The sequence below is a fragment of the Gambusia affinis genome, linkage group LG05 (assembly GCF_019740435.1).
Source record: "Gambusia affinis linkage group LG05, SWU_Gaff_1.0, whole genome shotgun sequence".
Classification (NCBI taxonomy): Eukaryota; Metazoa; Chordata; class Actinopteri; order Cyprinodontiformes; family Poeciliidae; genus Gambusia; species Gambusia affinis.
In genome coordinates this window covers 14,880,556-14,903,508 of record NC_057872.1, presented here as the reverse complement: position 1 = coordinate 14,903,508, position 22,953 = coordinate 14,880,556, and the positions used below count along the sequence as shown (strand labels likewise).

Below are 22,953 nucleotides of genomic sequence, written 5' to 3'. Positions count from 1 at the left end.
CAGTACTTTTGAAAAACCACATAAAATACATTACATTCCAAGTTCAGTGACAGAGATCCATCAATGAATCACACAGATTTTGCAGCTTAAATACTGAAGAATCTGTTTTCCTATTTAATAAATGCTTCAAAATTAAAAACTTCCAAAATTTTCAGTATATAAGTACATTAGCAACAAGGTGTATATTAATGCAATTTAGAGTGTAATAAAAAAAAGGTTAAGCACTTATGTTCTGATGCATGCCTTGTGATAATCTTGTCAAAAATAGTTAATCTGCAGCACATATTTTTCCCTTAAATGTATTTTTTAGAACTGAGAGAGAAAAAAGCGTAGAAAGCAAAATTGTTCTCATTCAATAAAAAGCCTCATTGGTGCATCTTCAATATTTTTAAAAAACTTTTTTTGTTGTCATATCCAACACAATTACAGGAAACGCTGAAAAAACAAGACCAATGCTCCTTATTAAATAACTCATTTATTACTCATAAAATATACAGCAATCTCAGTACTGAAAGAACTCATTGGAATTTTGAATTCACAGTCATAATTTCTATATACATGCTAGTTTCATTCCTCTTCAAGAAAAAAAAAAGCATGGAAAAGAAATAAAAATCCTTCCCATTCTATTGATTCTAGCAAATGTACATATTTCCAGTTAAAATATTTTTGAACAAAACTTGAGTTTTCTGCATTCTGGTATAAGCGAGTGGTTTCTTTTAAGTTAAAGCAAGCAAAACTAATATTAGAGAAAACAAACAAACAAAAACAAAAAAAATGTCACTCGGAAGGAAATCAAATGCTTTCCAAAATGCTGTCATTGGTTTACAGTGTTTCTCATTGCAAAGCAGAGTCACAGATGCCTCAGTGCCAGATCAGTGGACCTACTCACCGAAAGCACGCTTTCACAGCTGCCTCTACAAACCCATACATCCAGTAACTAATGAAGGCACAAAACGAACAAAACAAAAAGCAACCAAAAAAAGTGTACAAATAATTTATTGTTTGAATTCTAAACAGTGATAAACAGGTGAATTTACAAAGGAAAGGTGGATCAACTGAATACTAACCTGTTGCATGTACCAAATGTCTTAAATTTACTCAGGTTAGTGAATCAGATTCCTAGAGGAAAATGAGTTTAAGACATTAAAATGGGTGTATAAAAATTTTGATCTGGAAAAATAAATGATCCCCCTGTGTGACTTACAAAACGCAAAAGTCCTTCTGATGGTTATAGTGTGCAGATTTTAACTAAAACTTCTCTTTTGCCCTTCCTAATCAATAAACCACCTGAAATTTCATTTTTATTTTTTTTTCTGTCGTTAACGCAGATAAAACAGAGTTAAAATTCATCCATGTCTTTTGGTCCCTGTTGGTTTAACTCTCTGTAGTGTGCAAGCGCACCTTTTTTCAGCATGTTATTGCCTTAAAACAGCTGCCGTCTGCCCAACAAGTTCAGTTTTTAACACTGGAGAGGTCAGTGTTGGTAAAGCAGTGGTGACTGAGCTCCAGCATCGGCTAACGAACGCCGAATGTGTGCTGGAAAAGTTTGGGATGAGCATGGGCCAGCCTGTTGCACCTCGTCCCTCCTTTGCTCTCAGGTGGGGACTCTTAAGGCTCCTGTTGGGGGCTTGTGTCTTATTAAGCCCTCCCAAGCTTGTGGTGAGTGATTGATTGATTTTTTTTATTTTTATTTTTTATATATATATTAAGACACAGTGTATGCGTTTGTGCATTTAGCGCGAATCCTCTCCTGTCCGCTTCAGTACGTCTCTGAATCGGAGTCATTGAGCTCCTCGTCCTTGTAGAAGCCGTCGTGATGGCCGATGTTGTTGAAGCTGCAGTAAGAGCTGTGCTCGGCGCGCAACGAGGGCAGGCTGTCGAAGGTGACGCTCTTGGAGGGGCTGGTGGTGTAGTGGTTAACGGCACTGAAGGGGAGGGTGGGTGCCATGGTGCAGGGGGACACGGGCATCATGGTGGCCAGGATGAGAGCGAGGCAGTCTGCGACGTCTTTGTTGGGGGCACAAGCCAAGGCGGGCGTGTAACCTGAAAAATAATGAAACGTAGAAAAAAAAAAAAAGAAATGGGTTTTCTAGCATTGATGGTTTATTAGGGTTTAGATTAATCCTGACCGATTATCCTGAGCAGAGTTTATAGAAGCAGCCCTGCCGTACCAGTACCGGTCCAGCTGTAGTCGTCCTTCAGTGGACAGAAAGCATCTCTATTCTGTAAATGTACAACTTGTGCACATGATTCCACTACTAATAATAATAGTCCATTTTACCCACTCAAATGACTCTCTGTCTTTAAATCCCGGCTGAACGCTCCGCTGTACAAACAGGCATTTGCACGATCTCTTCATTTTCTTTTAATTAATTGGATTTTTTCTTTCTTTAAAATGTATCATTTTTATTTTTGTGAGGTTACCTTGTAATAATTTAAAATATATTATTTTAAAGCATCTTTTAGAGAATATATATAATAACTATTATTATTATAAATACTTAACACTGCTACAAACAAGGATGTTGTGATGGTTACTGCTTCACGTGGTGGCAGACTTCCAGGTATTTATACTAATTTACATATGCATTCATGGAGGCGACAGGGCGGACCAGCAGCTGCGCTCTATTTCCCGCAAATTTTGATGTATAAAAGGAACGTGCGCGCGCACGGCTTTATGCATCCGAATTGTTTTGTGCGCCGCACTTTTTAAAAGTTTTTCCATACGCAAAGTTTTAGTGTGAAAACTGCGCACTCTTTTTCGCATGAGGCCCCTGGTCTGTGGTCCCTACAAAGTCTACCAACCCAATGTCATATTTGGTCGGTGTTATCTGGCAGCAGTGCTTGTGGCAGATGGCTGCTCACCCTGCAGCTGATTCCATCTGAGGCGATGTCCTGGTCACAGGAGTCGCTTTGCATTAACAAATGGTTTTACCAGCAGAATGTCTTTTCTCCTCTCAACTTCTCTACTGATGTGACTTATTTGCCATTTGGACCTGTAGTCATTAAACTAAAAATAATTTTCTCTCTTCACAAATACACAAAATCTAAATAATATCTTAAAGTATCAAAATATTCCCTTAGTCAAAAGTGACACACTGGTACGGCTTAAGTCTCCTGTTTTAAAGAGAACGGCACATTTTCCACAAGAAAACCTCCCGAGGGGATTTTCGAATGCAACAGCTCTTAGCAAACAGGAATCTTTTTAATGCGTCTTTATCTTTTATGACCTAAATCAAGGCCTTCAAATGTTATTTCATCAAACCAGTTTGAAGACGTCTTATTTGACTCTGTCCATTCTTGAATTATTTAATTAAGATACTAAATTCTGACTACATGTCTGGCTACAGTCACTCCACATAAACCCCAAACTCTACATGCTGATGTAATTACTGAATTAGTCACTGAAGGCATAAACCAGTCCGACTTCCACATAATCAGTCAGGGGCAAATCATTTTGAGGAAAAGTCCAAAAATACAGAAAACAACAGAAATAAAATCTCTCTTTGTCTCTTGATTTCTGTTAAAAAGTAACACATTCACAGAGTACGATAAGATCCAGTACTACTTTTAAAAATGGTATCTGCATGATTTAGGGCAGTATTTACTTATGATTATAGACAGCCAAGTTAATGAGTTGGCTCAGTGTCTAATTTCTTAATAAATATGCAGGGGGCACACTGCTCTCACCAGAATACAAAATTTCTATTGGGACTTTGTTTCTAAAGCAAGCCATCATTTTTTTCTGAAGCTGGGATTATAGGAAGGATTATAATGCAAGTAAAAAAACTGGACCACATTTCACAAAAATAACCGTGTCACGATTAAAAACACATGTACTACTCCACAATGCAATTACCGTTTTCGTCGACTGCTAGGACGCTGGCTCCCTTTGCAAGCAGCTCCTGCACCACCACAATCAGCCCATTTCTCGCAGCCACATGCAAAGGTCTAAACAAAAGAGAAAAATGTCTGTCAGAAAGGTATTTGTATCCAAAACTCTGCATGAACAGAAAAAGAACTCGTATTATGCATACGTCTGTAAGGCGGCGTTTGTAGCATTTATGAGGTTTCTGTCTGTAATCTTCTCCAGTATCAACAAGGCACTAGTTTCATGTCCCTGTTGAGAGTGTGGTAGAGATGGCACAAAATGTTTAAATATATGCAATAAATAATCAAAACCTGAAATATGAGCTGTAATGTAAACACTACCACCATATGGGAATCTGTACCTTACTGCAGGCCAGATGAAGAGCAGTGTTCTTTAGAGCATCCTGTAGCGCGAGGTCTGCTTTCGCACTGCTCACCAGCAGCTCTGTGTGAGGACGGGTATGAAAAACCAGAGATAAAAAACTAAACTCAAACTTATCTGATATTTGATTGTTTGTAATTTAAAGCCAGCCTGACTATGGCGATCCATATCAAGTTAAATGTTCTGAGGGAATCATACCGACAGCGTTGGTCTGGCCGTTCTCAGCGGCCATCATGAGCGGGGTCTTTCCTGCAGCATCGACGCAGTTGACCTGTGCGTTGTGGCTCAGCAGCAGCTGTAGACACTCCACATGATCGGTGAAGGCAGCAGCATGCAGGGGGGTCCTGAGGACATTTTGAATATGAAGTACGCTATCATCAATTTAAAATATCGACGTTAGATTCACTTAGAAAAAAATGTAGCCTTTTACAAACTCTCGAGCCTGAAATCTTTATAATCAGGAGTACCTGTTTTTGCCATCTTTGGCGCCGACAATGGCGGGGCCCAACGTGTCTATCAACATCTCAGCAGCAGCTTCGTTGTCACGGATTCTAGAGAGCAGGAAAAGAAAGGCTGGATGTTTAATCTATTAAAAGCTGGGCTCTCTGACACACTGAGTGAAACATAAGCAAGCTCAGACTCTTACACAGCACAGTGGAGGGGACTGAAAGCATTGCCTTCGGCCTTGTGGAAAATCTCTAGTTCAAGCAAAACCTCCACACACGTATCGTGGCCTGTGGGAAAGACCACTTCGATTAATAACCACTTTAGAAACGTAAACATTTCACATTTGGGTGCACAAAGACACTGAATGGAAAAGCGAAATAAAAAGCATCTTTTAAGTGCTCCATTATTCTCGTCTGCTACATCAGCAGCATGCTTGCATTTAAGTGCACGCATGCTACGACATCAGGTATATACATTTGAGAATATCAATATTCATTGATTGCTTGGTTTAAAAGGTCTTGCAACCTCCTTGTCTGTACCATTGTAGCAGGCCCAGTGCAGTGGGGTGTAGCCTTGGCTGTCTGTTAAGGCAGGCAGTGTTTCCACTGATTGGGCAGCATGCAAAAGGCCTCCGAGTACCCCAATGTGTCCGCAAGCTGCTGCCAGGTGGATCGGCGTGCGCCCTTTACAATCTCGCACCAGGACGTTGGCGCTGTGCTGGAGCAGAGCCTCCACGCATTCTTCGTGACCGGTCACAGACTGATGACAGAGGACATTTTTTATCGATGATTTGTTTGGAAGGATATTCTGCTGCAAGCAAATCTCTAAGCACAGCTAAGTAAATGGCACATCGATGTGTTTAAGTAATGTCAGTTTTAATAGTTATGACAGTAATAATAAAATCTCCAATATCTGAAGCGTCCCATATCTTAAAGCAGTGTTTAAAGAGACAAAATTTATATCAGAACTCAGGTTAAGTGCACTCCTGCTACACAAAAGCTACTTGGTTAGAAGAAAAGGAGGAACATTGTACTGGTGCATTTGTACAAGAGCATAGAACGACAGACTCTTATATGAAGAATACATCTCTATCCCTCTGTTTTGGCAGAATGTCAACATGTTCAAATTAATGTTATATCATGCAGCCCGAACAAAAGGTTTATACATAAATACAAAGATTAAAATATGAATATAGATGTTAAAAGCATAAGAATGTTTGGCTTTTAAAAACATAATTGGAAAACTTACAAGCAATGACAAAATCAAAACAACGATGAAATTCTAAAACTCAAAGTAAAAACAAGCTGAAAAATAAAAACTAAATCTGGATAAAGTAACCAATAGGAAGTTAAATATTCACATATGTTTTCCTTTTTTTAATTTCTCATGTATTTAACACGTCAGTGTTTACTTCAACACTTTTTTTTGTGGCACCATGTTTCACCTTTGTACAAATTGGGAGCTTTTGCCCAAAAATTATAAACACTTTGGAAAAATGTGATCAACAATTACAAAGAAATATGAGGTACATTTTTACACAAATCAACATGCAATTAAGATAATTTATCATAAATCTCAAGTGTCTTTGGAAAACAAATCAAGAATTAATGAAGCTCATTCAGTTATGCAGAAATTATCTCCTACACTTTTTAAAATTAGGGTTTTTTTTTTTTTTATTGTTTCTTGCAAATAATTTAGGAAATGAAGTCAGTGACAAAAAACTATGTGCAAAAGTACACATGCCACGTTCTAAATGTTTTTGTATCAGCAATTTTAAACTCTGCATATTTAAGGTAAATATTTAGTAGAAAAATTATGAGCTCTCCTTACTCCTCTGTGCAAGGCCGTCCTGCCCCACTTGTCTTTGGCTTCTACACTGGCTCCCTTGTTAAGAAGGGAATACACACAGTCGGTGTGGCCACTGAGGACTGACAGCATCAGTGGGGTCCTTGAATGCATTAGAGAAAAATGTTAGCACTTGTTTGTAAAACACAAACATATAAATAGAGCAAGACATTTCTTTACTTACTGTGCATTTCCATCTTGAATGTCTACAGCACTTTGAAGATCAGCATTTCCAATCAGCAAGCGCAAACATTCTGAATGACCATTAGTAGCTGCAGAAAAGAAAGATGTGCATTAGGCGTGACATTGTGTTTGAGTGTATAACTGTGGAAATTTCACAAGGCTTCTCTCCTCAGACGAGACATACCTGCAGCATGTATGGGGGTCCGCTTCAAGACAAAATCTTTGACCAAAATGGAGGCTCCCTGGTTGATTAGAACGTCCACACATTCCACGTGGCCTTTGAAGGCAGCTAGGTCTAAGGGTGTGCGTCCCTGGCTGTTTCTAACATCCAAATCCAACAAAGACTGCACCAGAACCTCCATAGCCTGATGGTGACCATGGTATGCCTGAAAAAATAAAAAATAAAAAAGTCATGATACTGAAATCAAGTCCAAACTACAGGGGTTTTATTAACCAAGTGTCTCTTTGCCAGTCTAATTTTTCTTTGGGGTATTAAAGTATTACTGAACTAAAATATCCAAACATTTGAACAAAAATGAAGCTTAGTGTAGAACTTCTATTGTTGATGTACACAAGTGGTATAACTGAATACATGAATTAGAATACAGGTTTTGTAAAACAGAAAAAACTAAAGTGACTCATGCTAGACTTTTTTAATTTGGTTTGAACAGAAGAAAAACAAGGAAGAGCAAGGAGGCCTCAAGACATCTTTTAACAGACTGGTGTCTTTTCTTTTAAACACCTGTGTTGTGTTTATTAGGAGTTTATTCAACTCAACAGGCATTGGAAACAAATGTGAATCATGACCCCTTTGGCTTTTCACAGTTTGATTTCTCTCCATCACGAGGAACCCGACACCTTTTCACACTGCTGGCTGAAAATAAGCAGGGGCTTTTAAGCTTTTTCTCATCGTTGTTCTTGATTTGCTGTGGAGTGTCTCTGCTTTTTAAGCTTTACGCCAAGTATCCATCAAATTCTCTCCAATAATGTTGCAGAAAAACCTAACTTTTGAGTCTTTTTTTTCCACTAGGAACTAAAAACCATCAGTCTCTACATGTCATTATCACCCATTGTTGAATCAATGTGGTGTGGAGCCCTTTAGCCAAAATATGAGTACATGAAGATCTCATAATAGGTAATGGATACTTGCCAAAACTATTTGTATTATATATACATTTTCTCACACTTTCAACACCATAAAAAAGCCCACACCACTGACATTGCTTTTCTGCTTCAGTAGACCCCCACAATCCTGTGTTGCATCACTATCAAAAGCTAAAAACAAACACCATATGGTCAACCCACTCCCCTCCAGAAAACATACAAAAAACAGAACCGCAATGGAAATAAACATCAGGTTACTATTATAAAGTACAGTTATTTATCAGATAGATATGCTTCTAGACAGATTAGTTTGCTGCTGGTCACTCTGTGTTGTGGTTTTTAATGGAATTTGCAAAGTGAAAGTATATTGGTCTAAATAATGGAGCAACTCCACTAAGAATTAAAGTCTACTCACAGCAAGGTGCAGGGGGCTGATGGGAGCTCTGACATCAGAATCACTCAGGATGTCTGTCCCTGAAGTTTCCATTAGCTGCACACATTACAAGTTTGAACTTATAAGATTAATTTGCAATTCTTGAAGAACACATTAAAAATGTAACTGTGGTCTACTTTTAATGAATGAAAAGTACAAACATCGACAGTGGAAAAAGCTGTAGCACTACTCACCACATCTAAGGGCGTTTCACTCGCAATCTGTAAAAGGAAGAACGAGGAAATAAGTTAAACTGCAATGAAAACAACCCAAAATTTTAAATGGTACAGATCCCTCACCAGCTCCAGACACAGACGGTGTCCGTACGCAGAGGCGTAGTGCACAGCGTTGAAGCCCTGACTATCCCGGATTCCTGGATTTGCATCATTTCTTAATAAATATTCCAGGCACCTGGAAATGCAGCCAAACAGTCCAGAGAACCACATTGTAGTGTATATCTTTGGACACTACCATCAAATTATTAGTCATGTCCATTATCCCTCTTTTTTGAAATCATATGTAAACATTGGCAACTAAAAATACAGAAATTTCCAAGGATTACTGACTTTCCGTCTGTGTCAGATGCAGCGGCGTAGTGGAGAGGAGTGCAGCCCCGCTCGTCCAGATCATTGACGCCAGCTCCAGAGCCCACCAGAGCAAACAAACACTGGTAGTTACAATTGGCAGCAGCGTAATGGAGAGGAGTCCTGGAAGAAAAACAAACACACATAAAAACACATCAGATATTTATTTAAATGTTATGCTAGATCCAAATGCATCTTCAAACACCACTAACCTCCCAAAATTATCTTTTCTGTTAAAGTCTGCCCCAGTGTTAAGAAGAAGATTGAGACATTCCAGGTTTCTAGGAAAGCAAAGATATTTATAACATCACTAAAATGCAAATACATCACAATTTTGTTATTATCATAATACATCTTTGAAGGTCTCCTATACACACACCCTCCAGCAGCTGCAGCATGTAAGCATGTCCTTCCAAAGTCGTCCGGAGTATCAATATCAAAGCCTGTGTTGAGTAAAAAAGTTTTGAAAAACTCTCCACAATTTGAATCTATTAAAGTATAAAATGAAATCCATTTTTAGTTTGCCTGTCATACGGAATTAATATAAAATAACCTGAAGACAGGAGCTTTCGGCAGCAGTCTGAGAAGCCACTGAGAGCAGCCAAATGCAGTGGAAACATGCCGTGAATTCCACGTCTGAAAAACAAAAAAAGTCACATAAATTTTTTAACTTTGTCAAAGTAATTTATCCTTTTAGGCATATTGACTCTTCAAATTGACTCCTACATTAGGGAAATGACAACCTGCTAAAGATGCCCATCTTCATCTGCAATTGCGTACTGCAGCACTATGAGCTCTGAAATTCTTTGCAAAAGCAGCTTTTAACAAGTTGGAACACTTGCAGAAAAACAGCAGAGAGGTTTGCTTACTTTGCTGTGTCGGCTTTGTTAGTGATGAGTGTGTTAATGAGGAGCTCATGTCCGTATCGAGCTGCGATGTGCAGTGGCGTATTTCCGTTTTTATCTTCACAGTCAATCTCAGCACCTTCAGGAATACGAGACAAAAACAAAAAACAAAAAAAAAAACAGGAGCCAGCAGTTAGTTGCAAAACTCTAAAGGGCAACAAGGAACTACGAAGTGGATTGTGTTTGTGCTCACCGTTTTCAATGATTGCTTGAGATCTAGAGAACCTCCCATGGATCGCCGTCATGTGGAGCGGAGTCTTCCCATCTTTACTCTAAGATGAGATACAAACACACTGAAATCAAAGAGGCGAATATTTTTCCTTACTTTTACCAACAGGTTTTTTTGGTACAAGCCAACATGTAGTGGATGAATGTTTCACAGGTTATGTTATCGCGTATTATTTCTGGTTTACAAATGCCAGGTGTTGTTTTTAAATGGCCCAGGACACATTCAGGAGCTCCAAACAGTCAGAGTCACAAAGGGTTAAAGCTGTCACATTTTATCCCTTAGTGAATGGAAGACAGAACTTAAGCACCACCCATAAAGTGTAATTCAACCTGTCTAAAAATCCAAATTTGTTTCCGCAAATGATCAATTTCAGAACTTCCAAATTTTTCCACACTTGCGGTCAACAATAAAGATGATATTTTACACAACAAAAAGATTTTTATAAAAAGTATGGGTTACATAGTTGTAGACTTGACAAAAGAAATGCAATTGATGTCACATTCCTACAAGCCCTTTTTGTGCAAGAAATCACTACAACAGTGGAGGCACCATCACAGGACTTTCAACATCTATAATAATAAATTTCCTTATGAGTAGGAGGCAATTAATGACATTTAAAGTTAACATTTTCACCTAAGTCTTGACCACAGTAACTTCTTAGCGCATCATAAACCCAAAAAAAAGGCGGATTATCAATATGTACATTTTTAAACAAAGAAAACACAAATGAATAACCAGCAACACCCACTTTTAACCAAAGATATTCAAGTATTGAGAAACAGCGAACAAAAGCACAACAAGCCCTGCCTGACGCAAAGTTCCTCCTACCTTTATATTGACGTCGGCACCGTTGCAGACCAGCAGCTCCAGGCAGAGCGCCCCGTGACGAGAGGCAGCGGTGAAATGAAGAGGTGCGAAACCCTTCTCATTCAACTGGTTGACATTAGCTCCACAGTCGATGAGCTCGTTCACGACCACATCTTGGCCATTGTAGCAGGCCACGTGCAACGGTGTGTTTCCATATGCATTAGGTTCATTGATCTAAACAGGAAGAAGAAGATGTTTACATGAAGATTGCTACTGATGCTATGGGAAAAACTATAGAGCCATTAAGCAAGAATCTGAAACACGTCTACAGTGTGCTGATGAGAGGTTTGTGTGTGGGACTTACATCCACCCCTAAATCCAGAAGGTATTTCACAACACTAATCATTCCACTAGAGGCTGCAGCATGTAGGGGGGTGTAGGATTTCTTATCTTTGCAAGCAACCTCAGCTCCATGACAAGCTAGTAACTTCACCACCTCTATGTGCCCTGAAGACAAAACAAAAGGGGTTCATTATGCCCACGCACTACCAAGATCAATTCCTAAAAAGCTTTAAAAACTCTTAGCAACAAGAATACCTTTTCCAAAGCAAAAAAACAAAACAAACAAAAAACGAATAAAATGTTCAGTTCTTTACCCATATAGGCTGCCCAGTGGATAGCGCGACGATCCTTCTTGTCAAAAGCATTAATGTTTGCGCCTCTGGAGAGTAGGAGCCTCACCATCTAAAAGCAAAAACAGGAAAAAAAAAAAAAAAAAAGCAAAAACCTCAAGATTACCATCACAGAAAGTTGAAAAATGATGGACTGTTCCTTTAAGAGCCTGATTATTTATAAGTGAATGGAAAGATAAGAGTTTAACTTATTGCCAACATCACATGCAGATAATATCTGATGTAGATCAATCCCAAAATAATTGATTTTTTTATATGCTAGAAAAGAAAGACAGCAGTTGTTATAGAAAGATACAACCATGAAAACAGTCAATTTTAATGCACCAGCAACAAAGCACCAGATTATGTCACAACATTACTCAAGTTCCAAGTGCCTTTAATAAACTTAAATTTACTTCCTGGAAGAAAGATTAAAATGCTCTAAAAACAGCTGTTATGCAATTCATTTCTACAAAAAAAAATAAATAAATAAATAAATAAAAATGTTCACAAGCTGTTTAAGATTACTGATAAGCAGCACATAAGCACACTATATAAACATATATTATAAGCAGCTTCAAGTCATGACCACAGCAGAAGAACTGATAATGGCAAATATTTCTGTAACTGAGTAAGAAGCAGATCAAAGTGAAATTCTGTGTCAAAGCTTTGGCAGCTCTGACACAGCTGCTAACAGCAGAAAATGAGCAGATCATAAGAACATGTTGGTCATTTCATGACAAATAGTCAAGAATGCAGCTCTTGTTCTATGTTTCAACAGTACAACATCTATTGTGTTTACACAATTACAAGGCACTCAGAAAGGCTTCCTGTGAGCTAAAGAATCAGACCAGGAAGTTGTATTAACAGACAATCACACACACAAACATGATAGCAAGCCTGGTCTGACAAGTTAAAGTAAACTCCAGTTTGTGCTGCATATTTCTAGAGAAAAGAGAAGAACAGTAAGCTATGAAACAACAAGGCCATATGCAGCGCTGTTGGAATCCTCGTTGGGGGTTAACATTACCTCCAGGTGACCGCTGAAGGCCGCATGGTGCAGAGCAGTACGGCCTGCTCGGTCGGATACATTCACATTACTGAGGAGGGGGACGAGGGCTTCGGCACAGCGAACTGCCTTGTTGGCTGCGGCGATGTGAAGCGGCGTCTGCCAGTTCTTGTCTCTGGCGTTCACGTCTGCAGAGTGTTTCAGCAAAATCTGGACCGCCTCCTGCAGGAAAGAGTTATGTTACTGTTGATATTCTGCTAAACTCTTATACGAGTTTGGCAGAATGGAAAAGAAAGCATGACAAAGGACCAGAGGAGTATTTGCCTACCTCACAGCAGGAGGCCACAGCCCTGTGCAGAGGAGTCAGCCACTTGTTATCTTTGGCATTTACTCTTGCACCTGCAAGGAGGAGGTTAGAATGGGTGATCCTATTTGAAGCTAAAAGCAGGAACAAAACATTTACTTTGGAGTTTGGAGTTTTATGTTCCACATATAAAAGAAAACAGCACAGTGTTGAAATTACTTTCTGATTTGCCAGTGTGGTAAAGGGCTAATCCCCATTAGAATGGCAAGTGAACGTTGTGAATACATTTACTTTGCATACAAATGCGCAGGACGGCCATGAAAGGCAAATAAGCTTCACATGTTGCTGCTTCATGTGTAAGCCAAACCCTCAGCATTGTCTTTGTTGTACTGCTTTTACTCCGCTTGCTGCAGCATCAACAAATGACCGAAAGGTGGTGGACAGGTGCTACCTTCCAGAGTGATCAAAGATATGTGTGCAAAGCAGGAAAAAGTGAAAAGTTTCTGTGTGCAGCACCGTCCCAGGACAAAAGTCTCACACAACAAAAATCAATTTGTTGACAAAGTTATGGCGCTTTTTCTGACATTTTGAAGGAAAGCAAGAGGTTACCAAAAACATCCCTGCCAGTTCTTCCAAAACACTATTGGAAAGGGGGTCAGCGAAGAGATCCTGCTCTTCCCTAAAGTCATAACGAAAGAAGACTGACCTTACAGAAAAAAAACAAAAAAACATGATGTAACCTCAAGTAGGTAGGTATCTCAAAGAAACTGTCATCGACGGCTCTTAGTTATGATGTTATTTTATTAATATTCAATGCAATGCTATTTCTAGTCCTCAAAATTATTTTGATAAGTTTTTAGTGTTTAGTGTATTTAGAAGGTTTTAGTAAATAATTTTAACATCCTTATTTTTAATAAACAAATAGTTTTTTTGCAATCATGGTGCAATCTCAAAACTGTGCAGGAACTCTACATTGCTCATCTTAACATTTAATTTAATAGCAAAGCTGTTAAAAAAACTGGAAACATTTTAGAACATAAAGATTTGAAATCGGAGTACTTTGTCAATTTTGAGAAAATACAGTCAATATGGACAGGCTACACGATTAACTACACTGGGGCGGCATGCTGGGTAACATTAGAGCGGATGCTCCACACATGAAAGCTAAACGTCCAGGCATCCAGGGTTTGAAATCAGTTCAGAGCTTTTCTGAATCTCTTTCTGACCATTTTTTTGTCCAAATGCTGTGAATAAAGGCCAGTGGCACAAGAAAGAAAATCTCCTTACGTGTGACTATGTTCAATGCAAACATCATATGACCACGACCTATTCAGGAGAATTTTATATTTTAAAAATATTTACACATCATAAGATGAAAAAATGTTCATCGTTATCATACTGTTGAACTGAACCAAAATACATCAGATAAAAAAAAAAACTGCTTTGAGGTCAAATGGATCCCTTCAAGTCTGATTAGGGAACCTACCTGAAAGAATCAGTAGCTCTATAATTTCTGCATCTCCGAGATAGGCAGCAGCGTGCAGCGGAGTTCGCTTCTCGTTATCCTGTAATAAGTAAACAGAGAAAGACTGCTGTGGTTAATCAGAAACAAAACAGCTTCATTTGCTTTTTTTCCTCCAGTTACGCTCCTATTGCCTCTGTTCTGGCGGTGAAAGAAAAAAAAAAGTTTTATAAAAGACAAATGCATGTTGACAAAAAAACCCCAAAAAATCCTTGTTTCATTATTCCACTCCAGTCAAACACAAACAAGTGCACCAGCCAGACTCGGGCTCAAACACCCACACCAGAACAATAATGGTGAGGTGTGCAATAAACTAAGCAGAGCCAGATTATGCAGTCAGAACTGTAAAGTCAGACCATGTGCTGGTTTGTTTACAACAACTAACAGAAAGTGTTGCATAAGGCCTTCTAAGGACAGCTACACACTGGAGATACTTAATTCCCGTTTTTTAAGATGCATTTTAAATTATGGAACAATATGAAGAAACAGATGCAGATATAGATGGCTGCTGGAATTACCTGCACATTCACATCCTCTTTCTTGAATATGAGAGAGCGTACGTCATCTGGGTCCACATTGAAAATGGCTTTCAGTAAAGGAGGCTGTGAAAAAAACAGTTAAAAATGCATTAAAGCACTTATTTCAAATGTATTTAACATGTAGCGCTGTATTAAATTGCCATTAGAACAACCTAAACATAAAATAAGCTGCAAGTAAGAACTTTTTAGGTATTATTTGCCAGGCAAACAGCTTTAGCTAATTAAAGGTGGGAGAGGAAAATAATAAAGACGGTGCCGAAACCTTCAAGCTACAGGAGAAGTCAGGGTCTTCATCATTAAGCACCATGATACACACACAGCTCATCTGCTCACAGATCAGATCTTCTCATATTACACAGAAATGTAGAACAGTGAGAGCATCTTGTAACTGAGCTGTAAATAAAGTGATCATGCTTTTACACTTCATAGTATGTTCTCAGAAATCCTTTCTGCAGTTACATAGAAGGCAATTCCTAAAATTGCCACTGTCTGTTTGTGAGCAAAACAAAGTAAATCCCGTCCCACAGAGATGAATATCAGTCTTTTAAGTGAATGCTCTGTCTGCAGGATCCAAATTAGACATAGCTGCCCCTCTTCACTTTGCCTCCAGATAAGCTTCACCAAAAGAAATAATAAAAAAGCATGTGGCTGATCTGATACACATCCAAACGGAATCACAAGCAGCAAAAAATCTGATAGTAAAAAAAAAAAAGAAAAGAAGAAGAAATGAAGTTCTTTGTAAAGTCAAACTCTTATGCATCAAGTGAAACCTGGTTTGGCTTCTTAAAAATAGTAAAGTACACACCGTCCTCCACAGGAGGTCACACAGGCAAAGAAACATAGGTTTTACACAACTATACTGCCTGTATAGGGGTAAACACATAATATAATAAACAAGATAATTGCATCAAGAATGTCTACAGGAATTTAGAACCACATTTCCAAAAAATTTTATTAAACATCTCCATTGTCAGATGGGACTTTAAAACAAGCCAACTAACTCACTGACTATCAGCTTTCTGAAAAAAGGCCAACACATTTTTCTATGCTTAGTCAAAAGGAAGAGTCCAACGTTCCAACAGTTGTGGGTTGGAAACTAAACGAGTGCCACCCATCAGTCCTGTTAAAGCGACAATATTAAAACTACAATAAGAAAACTCAGAGCAATGTGTCTGCTAAAAAACAAAGCAAAAAAAGGAACACAGGCTCTAACGGACTCGATACCAAACAGGCTAACATCAACTATTCATACTTCTACAAAGAGCATACTTGTAAATAGCAAATACTTGAGAACTAATAAAACATTTAGTGGGCATTTATGTATATTTTTAAGTCAATTTATCAAAACCAAAATGTAGAATGGTCATAGATGGCAATAATATAACTTAATGAATATGTTATAATAATTTACTAGCAGCCTGCATAACTGCATAACTTTATGTTGTAAATGATCATGTTTTGATTTCTTATCTTTAACTTTAATTTTGTATATTCAATCTCTGTGTAGGCAGAACAAGTCTGTAATTGTGGCTAGTTTGTACTCAAGGTTATCACATTGACTTGAATCTAGTACTAATTCTACTTTCAGATCTTTGTAAATGTTAAATAAGGTTTAATATTTAAGAATAGAAAAGAAAAACTGATCAGATGTGCATCTGAAGAGTCTACTTCTGCCCATAAAGCTGCATCCATTAGCCAATTCATTCATCCATACATTCGGAACAATGCAGCATGTACAATTACATTAATTCACATAGACATATTCCCTCGTTTAACTCACCAGGCAACCCAGCCAGTCAATTATGTAAAGTGCAGCCAGGCAGTTTGGAAGAGGTCATGCAGAAAACACGTCTTCTAGTATGTATGGCAGAGCTCGAGCAACTAACTACAAGTTGCAAGTAAAAAGAGAATTAGCCAACCCTGAACGAAGATCATTTCTGTACTACTTCCACTTATTTGCCAGTGACTCACAAACACAAATACAAGTTCACAAAGCCGTTTGTTACAGATACAAACATACTGTCCCTCGTTAAAAGTATTCACACCCCTGGAACTTCACATTTTCTCACACTACAACCAGAAATTACCACATTTATGGCCATTGTGCATAATACGACATAATTTTCTATTTTTATTAAAAATCTGAAGAAAACGTGTTATGCATTTGTATGCACAGCCCTTTCAAAACCATAGGTTTAATGTCAGTTTTAAGTTGTGCTACAGCTAGTTTTATTAAGGTCTGGACTTTGATTTGTTGATCTAAAGTTATTCCACAGCAGCTCTCGCTGTATGCTTAGGGTGTGTTTTCCTGCTGGAAGCCAGACCTCTGTTGCAGTCTCTAGCATTTTGCAGTCACTGACAGGTTTTCTAGGATTCCCAGTATTTTACCCCAGCCATCTTCCAATCAACAACGCTAAACTCCCTTGTTCTGACTGAAGAAAACAATCATCGCAGCTGCCACCACCATTGTTCTCCATTGGGATGATATCGTTGGTTCTAGTTAAGTCACAACGTTTTGCATGCAGGTCAGAAAGTTCAATTCAGATGTTCTTGTATACGGCTTCTGGAAAACTGCGTAGAGGGATTTCTTGTAGCTTTCTTTCAACAATGGCTTTCATCTTGCTGGTCTTTCATAAACTACCAATTTGTGATTTGAGAAGTACACAGCGAATAGTCGTCTTCTTACCGATCTCTCCAGCCCGCCCAGATGTACTGAGGGCCTCTTAGCATTCTGTGTCCATTTTTGGACGATAGCTTTAACAGGGCTCCCAATAAGATGTCCAGGGCTTAGGGAATTGCTTTATAACTTCATATCTAAAACGTCTTTACAGCTTAATGCATGACTTTAAATTACATACAGATTGCCTCAATTTAGTAATGAAGCGAGTTCTTTAGGTAACTACTGACACTGGATTTTATTTTGAGAAGTCCAGGTAAAAGCAGAGCCGAGTACTTATGAAGCCACATTTTTCAGATATTTGCAAACATTTAGCAAATTATGTATAATTTTTCTTTTACTGCATTATTATGCTCTACGTTCTATTAAACAAGCACATAGGCCGACTGTGGCTCAACAGGAAGAGTTGCTTGCTCACAGTATGAAAGTTGTGGTTTCCATTCCTCTGTTGCGCCTGCATGTCTATCTGCCCTTGGGCAAGGCAGCCCTAAATTTACACAAAATTTTCCAAAGAACTACATATCGGTGTAGATCTTTTGAATGGTCGGTATAATTAAAACATCTATAAAAATTTTGTCCATTTGAAGTTTGTGGTTGTAACGTGATGAAATGTGGATACGTTCAAGAGGAATGAACCTCTTGAAAACCCCTTGGAAACTTCAGAAGTTTACAAGGGGTTGCAAGTGAGAATGTCTTTCTCTCGTCAAAGAGAAAATATCTAATTGGTACAAAATGAAAGCCGAGCCTTTTCGGATTGGTTTCATTTTTAAAATAATCTGGTCAAACAGCAATAGCAGGACACGTTGCATAAGTTTTGCACAGCTGCTTTTTTTTTTTTAAAAGAAAAAGCAAGCCATGCAATTCTCTAATAATGAGCATCATCAATGTCTGTCTAGCAGAAATGGTGAATAGCTGCCAAGCTTTTCCACCTGTTGCAGTATTTAATTGTAAATCCTCCTCACACAAAAGGAAAGAACTGCATTCAGCTATTTATGGTTCTCCAGTTCCGGACGAGTGTTGAGGGAAATGTTCTACGCTCCTCTCTAGCTGCTCGCCTGTGTGCACCTCCTCTCCTCACGTAGAAGCCAGGCCACTTAATACCATCACCATGGAGACAGCTCACTGGCAACTCCACTGGCTAACAGGAGCCCCAGCCACACGATCATTCAAGCACGCAGACAATAAAGGACACATGCACATACATATGTGACAAGAATAGCATCGTGTGCAAAAACAAATCCTTCAACTGCAACAGAGAGAGCTATTCTCACTTTCAGAAGTAGGTGTCAAGTGTTAAACATAGCAGAAAGGGACCTATATCTGGTTCCACTAAAATGCCAGACATCTCATTAAAATTATAAGCATTAAGCACATGGATACCCCTGCATTAGAGACATTCATGTAGTAGAAGTCAGTAAATGGCTCTAAAAACATTTATACACATGCACACTAAACCCGTTAACAAAAGTAAGTGATGAATATAACTTAACTTTTTAAAAAATACACACAAAATGACTAAACTGACGCATAGCTGGTCATAGCTCTCCTTGTCTTTCAATAATAAAGTTATTGTTCCATTCAAAGAGAACTACAACTTACACACCTTGCAGTCGAAAAGTTATTATTTAATGTTTTTTATCATAAGTACAATTTTACTCCACACAATTTTGTGCAGCGCGTTTGACCAAAGTGTAAATAATGTCACAGACATTCAGTTTGCAACAGTCAAACAGAGCCCTTGACATCACACTTCATTACAGGGATTTAACCACTGATATCAACAGCATGTCCACTTTAGGCGACTACTTAAGATCACTTTGGTTGATGTTTTTTCCCAGCATTCTAACTCATCACTTTGCGTACGAGTAGCCATCATTTTATGTCGGCTCTGACTAATTGCTGGGTATAAACACTGTATCATTAGCTGGCTTTAACTTCGTAACAGCTAATCTCTTATTGATGCTAACAACAGGTTTTACATCTGATACGTCAGGGTGGACCTTAACTCACTCTTTTTCACACAATTCTCCTCAATTTTGTTTCCTGCTTATGTAAATGCATTTAAAATGCTTCCGTTTCGGAGACTAGCGACGAATTACATTCCGTTGGCAAATGCAGAAATTGGGAGAAGCTAAGCTAACATGAACCATTTTTGACACAAAGCTGACTTACCTGGTCTCGAATTTTGAGAACCACCATATTTCTGGGTTTTTTAACTGTTCTCGTGTAGATTCATAAAGAAATGTTGGTCTCGTCTCCCTCGTTGTTCTGATAGAGGCCTAACTGGACTCTAGCTTAGCTCCAGCGTTAGCGCCCTATGCTGATGGCATGAAAGCAGAGAGGCAGCGGAAACTCCATAACATTGCCGCCACCGTATTTCACCCCCTCTAAAAGACAGCGTACAATTGGCTATCTGAGCGCAATGTATTAGTAAGAGACTTCATGGTTGGTTATTGCTAACACTAGCGTTTGACAGACGCAACATATTTGCGTTTCTAGGAACTCTCTTACGGGTGCTCTGTAAGAAAACATTTTAAATAATTTAAAACAGAGTGAAATCTATTTTGTTTTAGTGTTATGGAGCAAGAGCCAATTTTAGCTTAATGTAGAATGCTTTTTTGGGCAGTGAAGTCGTATTTTTATTTATTATTACTCACATAAGCGTGACTCATCCTTCACCTTGTATGAGACATAAATACTGTACTAGAAAATTATGTTCTCTTAAAATGTATAGGGGATTGGAATAGTTTACCTCTTAAATAATAATAAAAACATTTTAAGCTAAACAAGACTAGAGATACGTTATGTATACATTACATATTGAATATGCAGGGAAAGTTGAGTGTTCTGCAAATAAGCACTAAGTGAGGTGCTTATTTCCCATTTGAGGAAATATCGCCCTCTAGTGGCACACTCTACAACTAAAATCAAGACTTTGATGTTAAATATCCATGTCAGCAATTATTTTTCAATCCAGTGGGTATTTTGATAATTTTTCAGAGTTAATTCTGTCATAAAAGATAATAAATTGAACTGACCTAAAACAAACCAATAGACTAATATGTTATCTGTGTGTTGTGATGGATGTCATTTGAGAACTGCATAATGTTGCGCAATGATCCTGGATGTCACGATGTGTAATTCAGTTAAATTGTTTTTGGATTGTTGCAGTTACAGCAGCAGTAAATAATTTGTGATTTCCTGTACCCAGTGGAAACAGGGGAGACAGAAAGAACAGGAGATACATAATGGAAAGTTGCCAAAAAAGCCTGGATACGAATCTCTTTATGGTGCCGTCGGTGACTAAATGTTTCTGTTGCAGGCACATGGCCACAATTTTCAGCAAACTCAATTGCAGTCTATGGTATTTGAACACCCATAGTGACTTAATGAAGACAACTCAAATAAACTCCTAGGGACTAATTTACAAATTATCCCTTAGGTGTAACTGTTATTCATTTTATGCAGAACTTTGCATCTTTTACAGTCTAAGTGCCTTGCAAATGTATTAATATTTCAAATTTTTTTCCCACACCTTTTAAAATTAGAACCATAGCCTTCATAATTTTTAATGGGACTTTGTGAGCTAGATTAACACAAAGTATTGAGCTAATGCAATCCATTGCAACAAACTGCCGTCTGAAGTAACCTGCTTTTTAAATTACTTCTATATACATGTATCTAATATCAGTATAAATGTTCTGTGAAGTCCTCAGAGTTGCAAAGCATCATCAAGAACAAGAAACACACCAGAAAAATCAGAGATGAGATGAGGTAGGTGGAATGTTTAATGCATGTTTAAGTTTTAAACATCTCACAATGCACAAGCCAAGCCATCATCCAAAAATAGAAAGATTGTGGCACAACTGGAGTCTTACAAAACCATTACCATTCACCTAAGCTGACAGGTCAGGCAATGGAGAGCATTATTTACAGAAGCTGCCAAAGGCTCCTTGTTGACTCTAGAGATGCTGCAGAGATTCACCGGACAAGTGAGATAATCGGTTAAAAGAACGACTATAAGTTCTGCACTCCATCAGTGTGGCCTTACTGGCAAAAAGTAAACTACGTTTTAAAGAAAGAAATGCAAAGTCCTGTTCGTAGGTCAACACAAGCCATGTAGGGAAAACAACAACCCTCTACAAAAGTTTGATCTGGTCAGATTAGATTAAAAATGACCTTTTTGGCCAAATTTTGGAGGCTGACAGTATCGACCATCCTCACTGTAAAGCACGACGAGGACAATGGCATGCTATTTGAATTCTATTCTACTGCAGCAACAAGAAATCTGGTCAAAGTGGAAAGAAAAATGGATGGAGCTCAATAGTTGGCACAATGTTCTATTTTGAAAACTGCTTTTGCAGGGCGCTGAGCTTAAAAGTACATCAACAACTAGTCCCCATTTAATAGATATGGAATTTGGAAAGTTAGTATGTTCACAAAGAAAGGCAGCATTTGGTGATTAACAAGAGTCAGAAAGAATGTGAGAAATGTTCACCAGCTTCTCTGAGTAGACTCACGTTTCATTGTGGTGGATATGACAAAAAAGAAAAGAGGAGGGAAAAATGTTGTTGGAGTTTTGTGGATAATGTTGCCTGCACACTGGTCACCTTTGCTGTAGGTAATCCCCTGGATCTGTCACTAAACCCCTGCAAAAGCCGCAGCAACCCTAGCAGAAATACGTCTCACCAGGGGTGGCTGTGACGGAGTTGCGTTCCCGCAAATTAAATTAGGTGGTGGAAGAACAGTGGAGCAAAGTCACAAATGAAGAAAACAGATGCCTATGTACATGCCTTTATTCTTTCCAGCCTTGATTTAAAAACTGAACTCTGACCCTCTGTTTTCACCAAACAGAGGGTCTAAAAGTGTGAAAGAGGGAGGCAATGAGAAGGAGAAAAAGAGCAAAATAAGCATAAATGAGGAAAGAAGTAATGTTCCTAGGTTTTACTAAACAGCAAAACACTGAGAGTCTGATGGTCACAGATTTATCAGGACTAAAATTGCTCACAGCTTTCTTACCAAAGCAAACACCCTGCTGAAAAATGACACGATCCTTTGTTTCCTGATAACAGCTGTGACGTCTTGAAGAGACAGCCCTGCAGATGTGCATGAAGGACAGTGCCTTGTGATGCTCTGATGTTTGGCTCTCACAGACGTCTGTCAGGATGAAAGATAGACCACAGCTGGACAGTCGGGATCCTGGGATGAAATGATGTCACTATGCCGTGTCAGTCCCAGCTGCTGCGGGACGGAGCAAAGACGGGGAAATTTTGAGTTGGCGGTTTCCCATTGCTCTTCCATGAAAATGATGCACAGCCAGACATCACATAATTACGAAGTCCCTGTCATCTTAGGAATTTGAGATTTAATATTGTTGAATATACAGGTATTATAAAAATAAAAAAAAATAAAAATATTTGGACAAATTTATTTTATCCTCGC

General features: G+C 38.5%; 1 protein-coding gene and 1 long non-coding RNA gene across 2 annotated transcripts; one reads left to right on the top strand and one right to left on the bottom strand.

Annotated features, from left to right (window-relative positions):
* Nucleotides 1–978: 978 nt before the first annotated feature.
* On the bottom strand, nucleotides 979–19,933 carry ankrd28b (ankyrin repeat domain 28b). Its single transcript, XM_044117587.1, has 28 exons — nucleotides 19,684–19,933; nucleotides 14,814–14,897; nucleotides 14,260–14,338; nucleotides 12,798–12,868; nucleotides 12,491–12,691; nucleotides 11,446–11,533; nucleotides 11,154–11,296; nucleotides 10,811–11,023; nucleotides 9,947–10,025; nucleotides 9,718–9,832; nucleotides 9,402–9,484; nucleotides 9,228–9,291; nucleotides 9,061–9,129; nucleotides 8,831–8,971; nucleotides 8,564–8,675; nucleotides 8,459–8,485; nucleotides 8,247–8,321; nucleotides 6,912–7,113; nucleotides 6,729–6,816; nucleotides 6,530–6,647; nucleotides 5,239–5,458; nucleotides 4,899–4,986; nucleotides 4,720–4,803; nucleotides 4,451–4,596; nucleotides 4,233–4,315; nucleotides 4,038–4,120; nucleotides 3,860–3,951; nucleotides 979–2,043 (listed from the first exon to the last, which is right to left on the bottom strand). Exons 1-28 carry the CDS (start codon nucleotides 19,708–19,710, stop codon nucleotides 1,760–1,762), a joined length of 3,159 nt encoding a protein of 1,052 aa, XP_043973522.1. The 5' UTR covers nucleotides 19,711–19,933; the 3' UTR covers nucleotides 979–1,759.
* On the top strand, nucleotides 18,480–22,878 carry LOC122831423. Its single transcript, XR_006370695.1, has 3 exons — nucleotides 18,480–18,790; nucleotides 21,221–21,285; nucleotides 22,584–22,878. It is a non-coding gene; the product is annotated as an uncharacterized LOC122831423 (long non-coding RNA).
* Nucleotides 22,879–22,953: the final 75 nt, after the last annotated feature.

Bases quoted from the DNA above. Each gene is read 5' to 3' on its own strand.
- ankrd28b (XM_044117587.1), bottom strand. From the start codon at position 19,710: ATGGTGGTTCTCAAAATTCGAGACCAG. The intron at 8,322-8,458 runs GTGAGTAGTGCT...TAATGTGTGCAG, and splicing joins GTGAAACGCCCTTAGATGTG to CTAATGGAAACTTCAGGGAC. The intron at 7,114-8,246 runs GTGAGTAGACTT...TTATTTTTTCAG, and splicing joins TCAGCCCCCTGCACCTTGCT to GCATACCATGGTCACCATCA.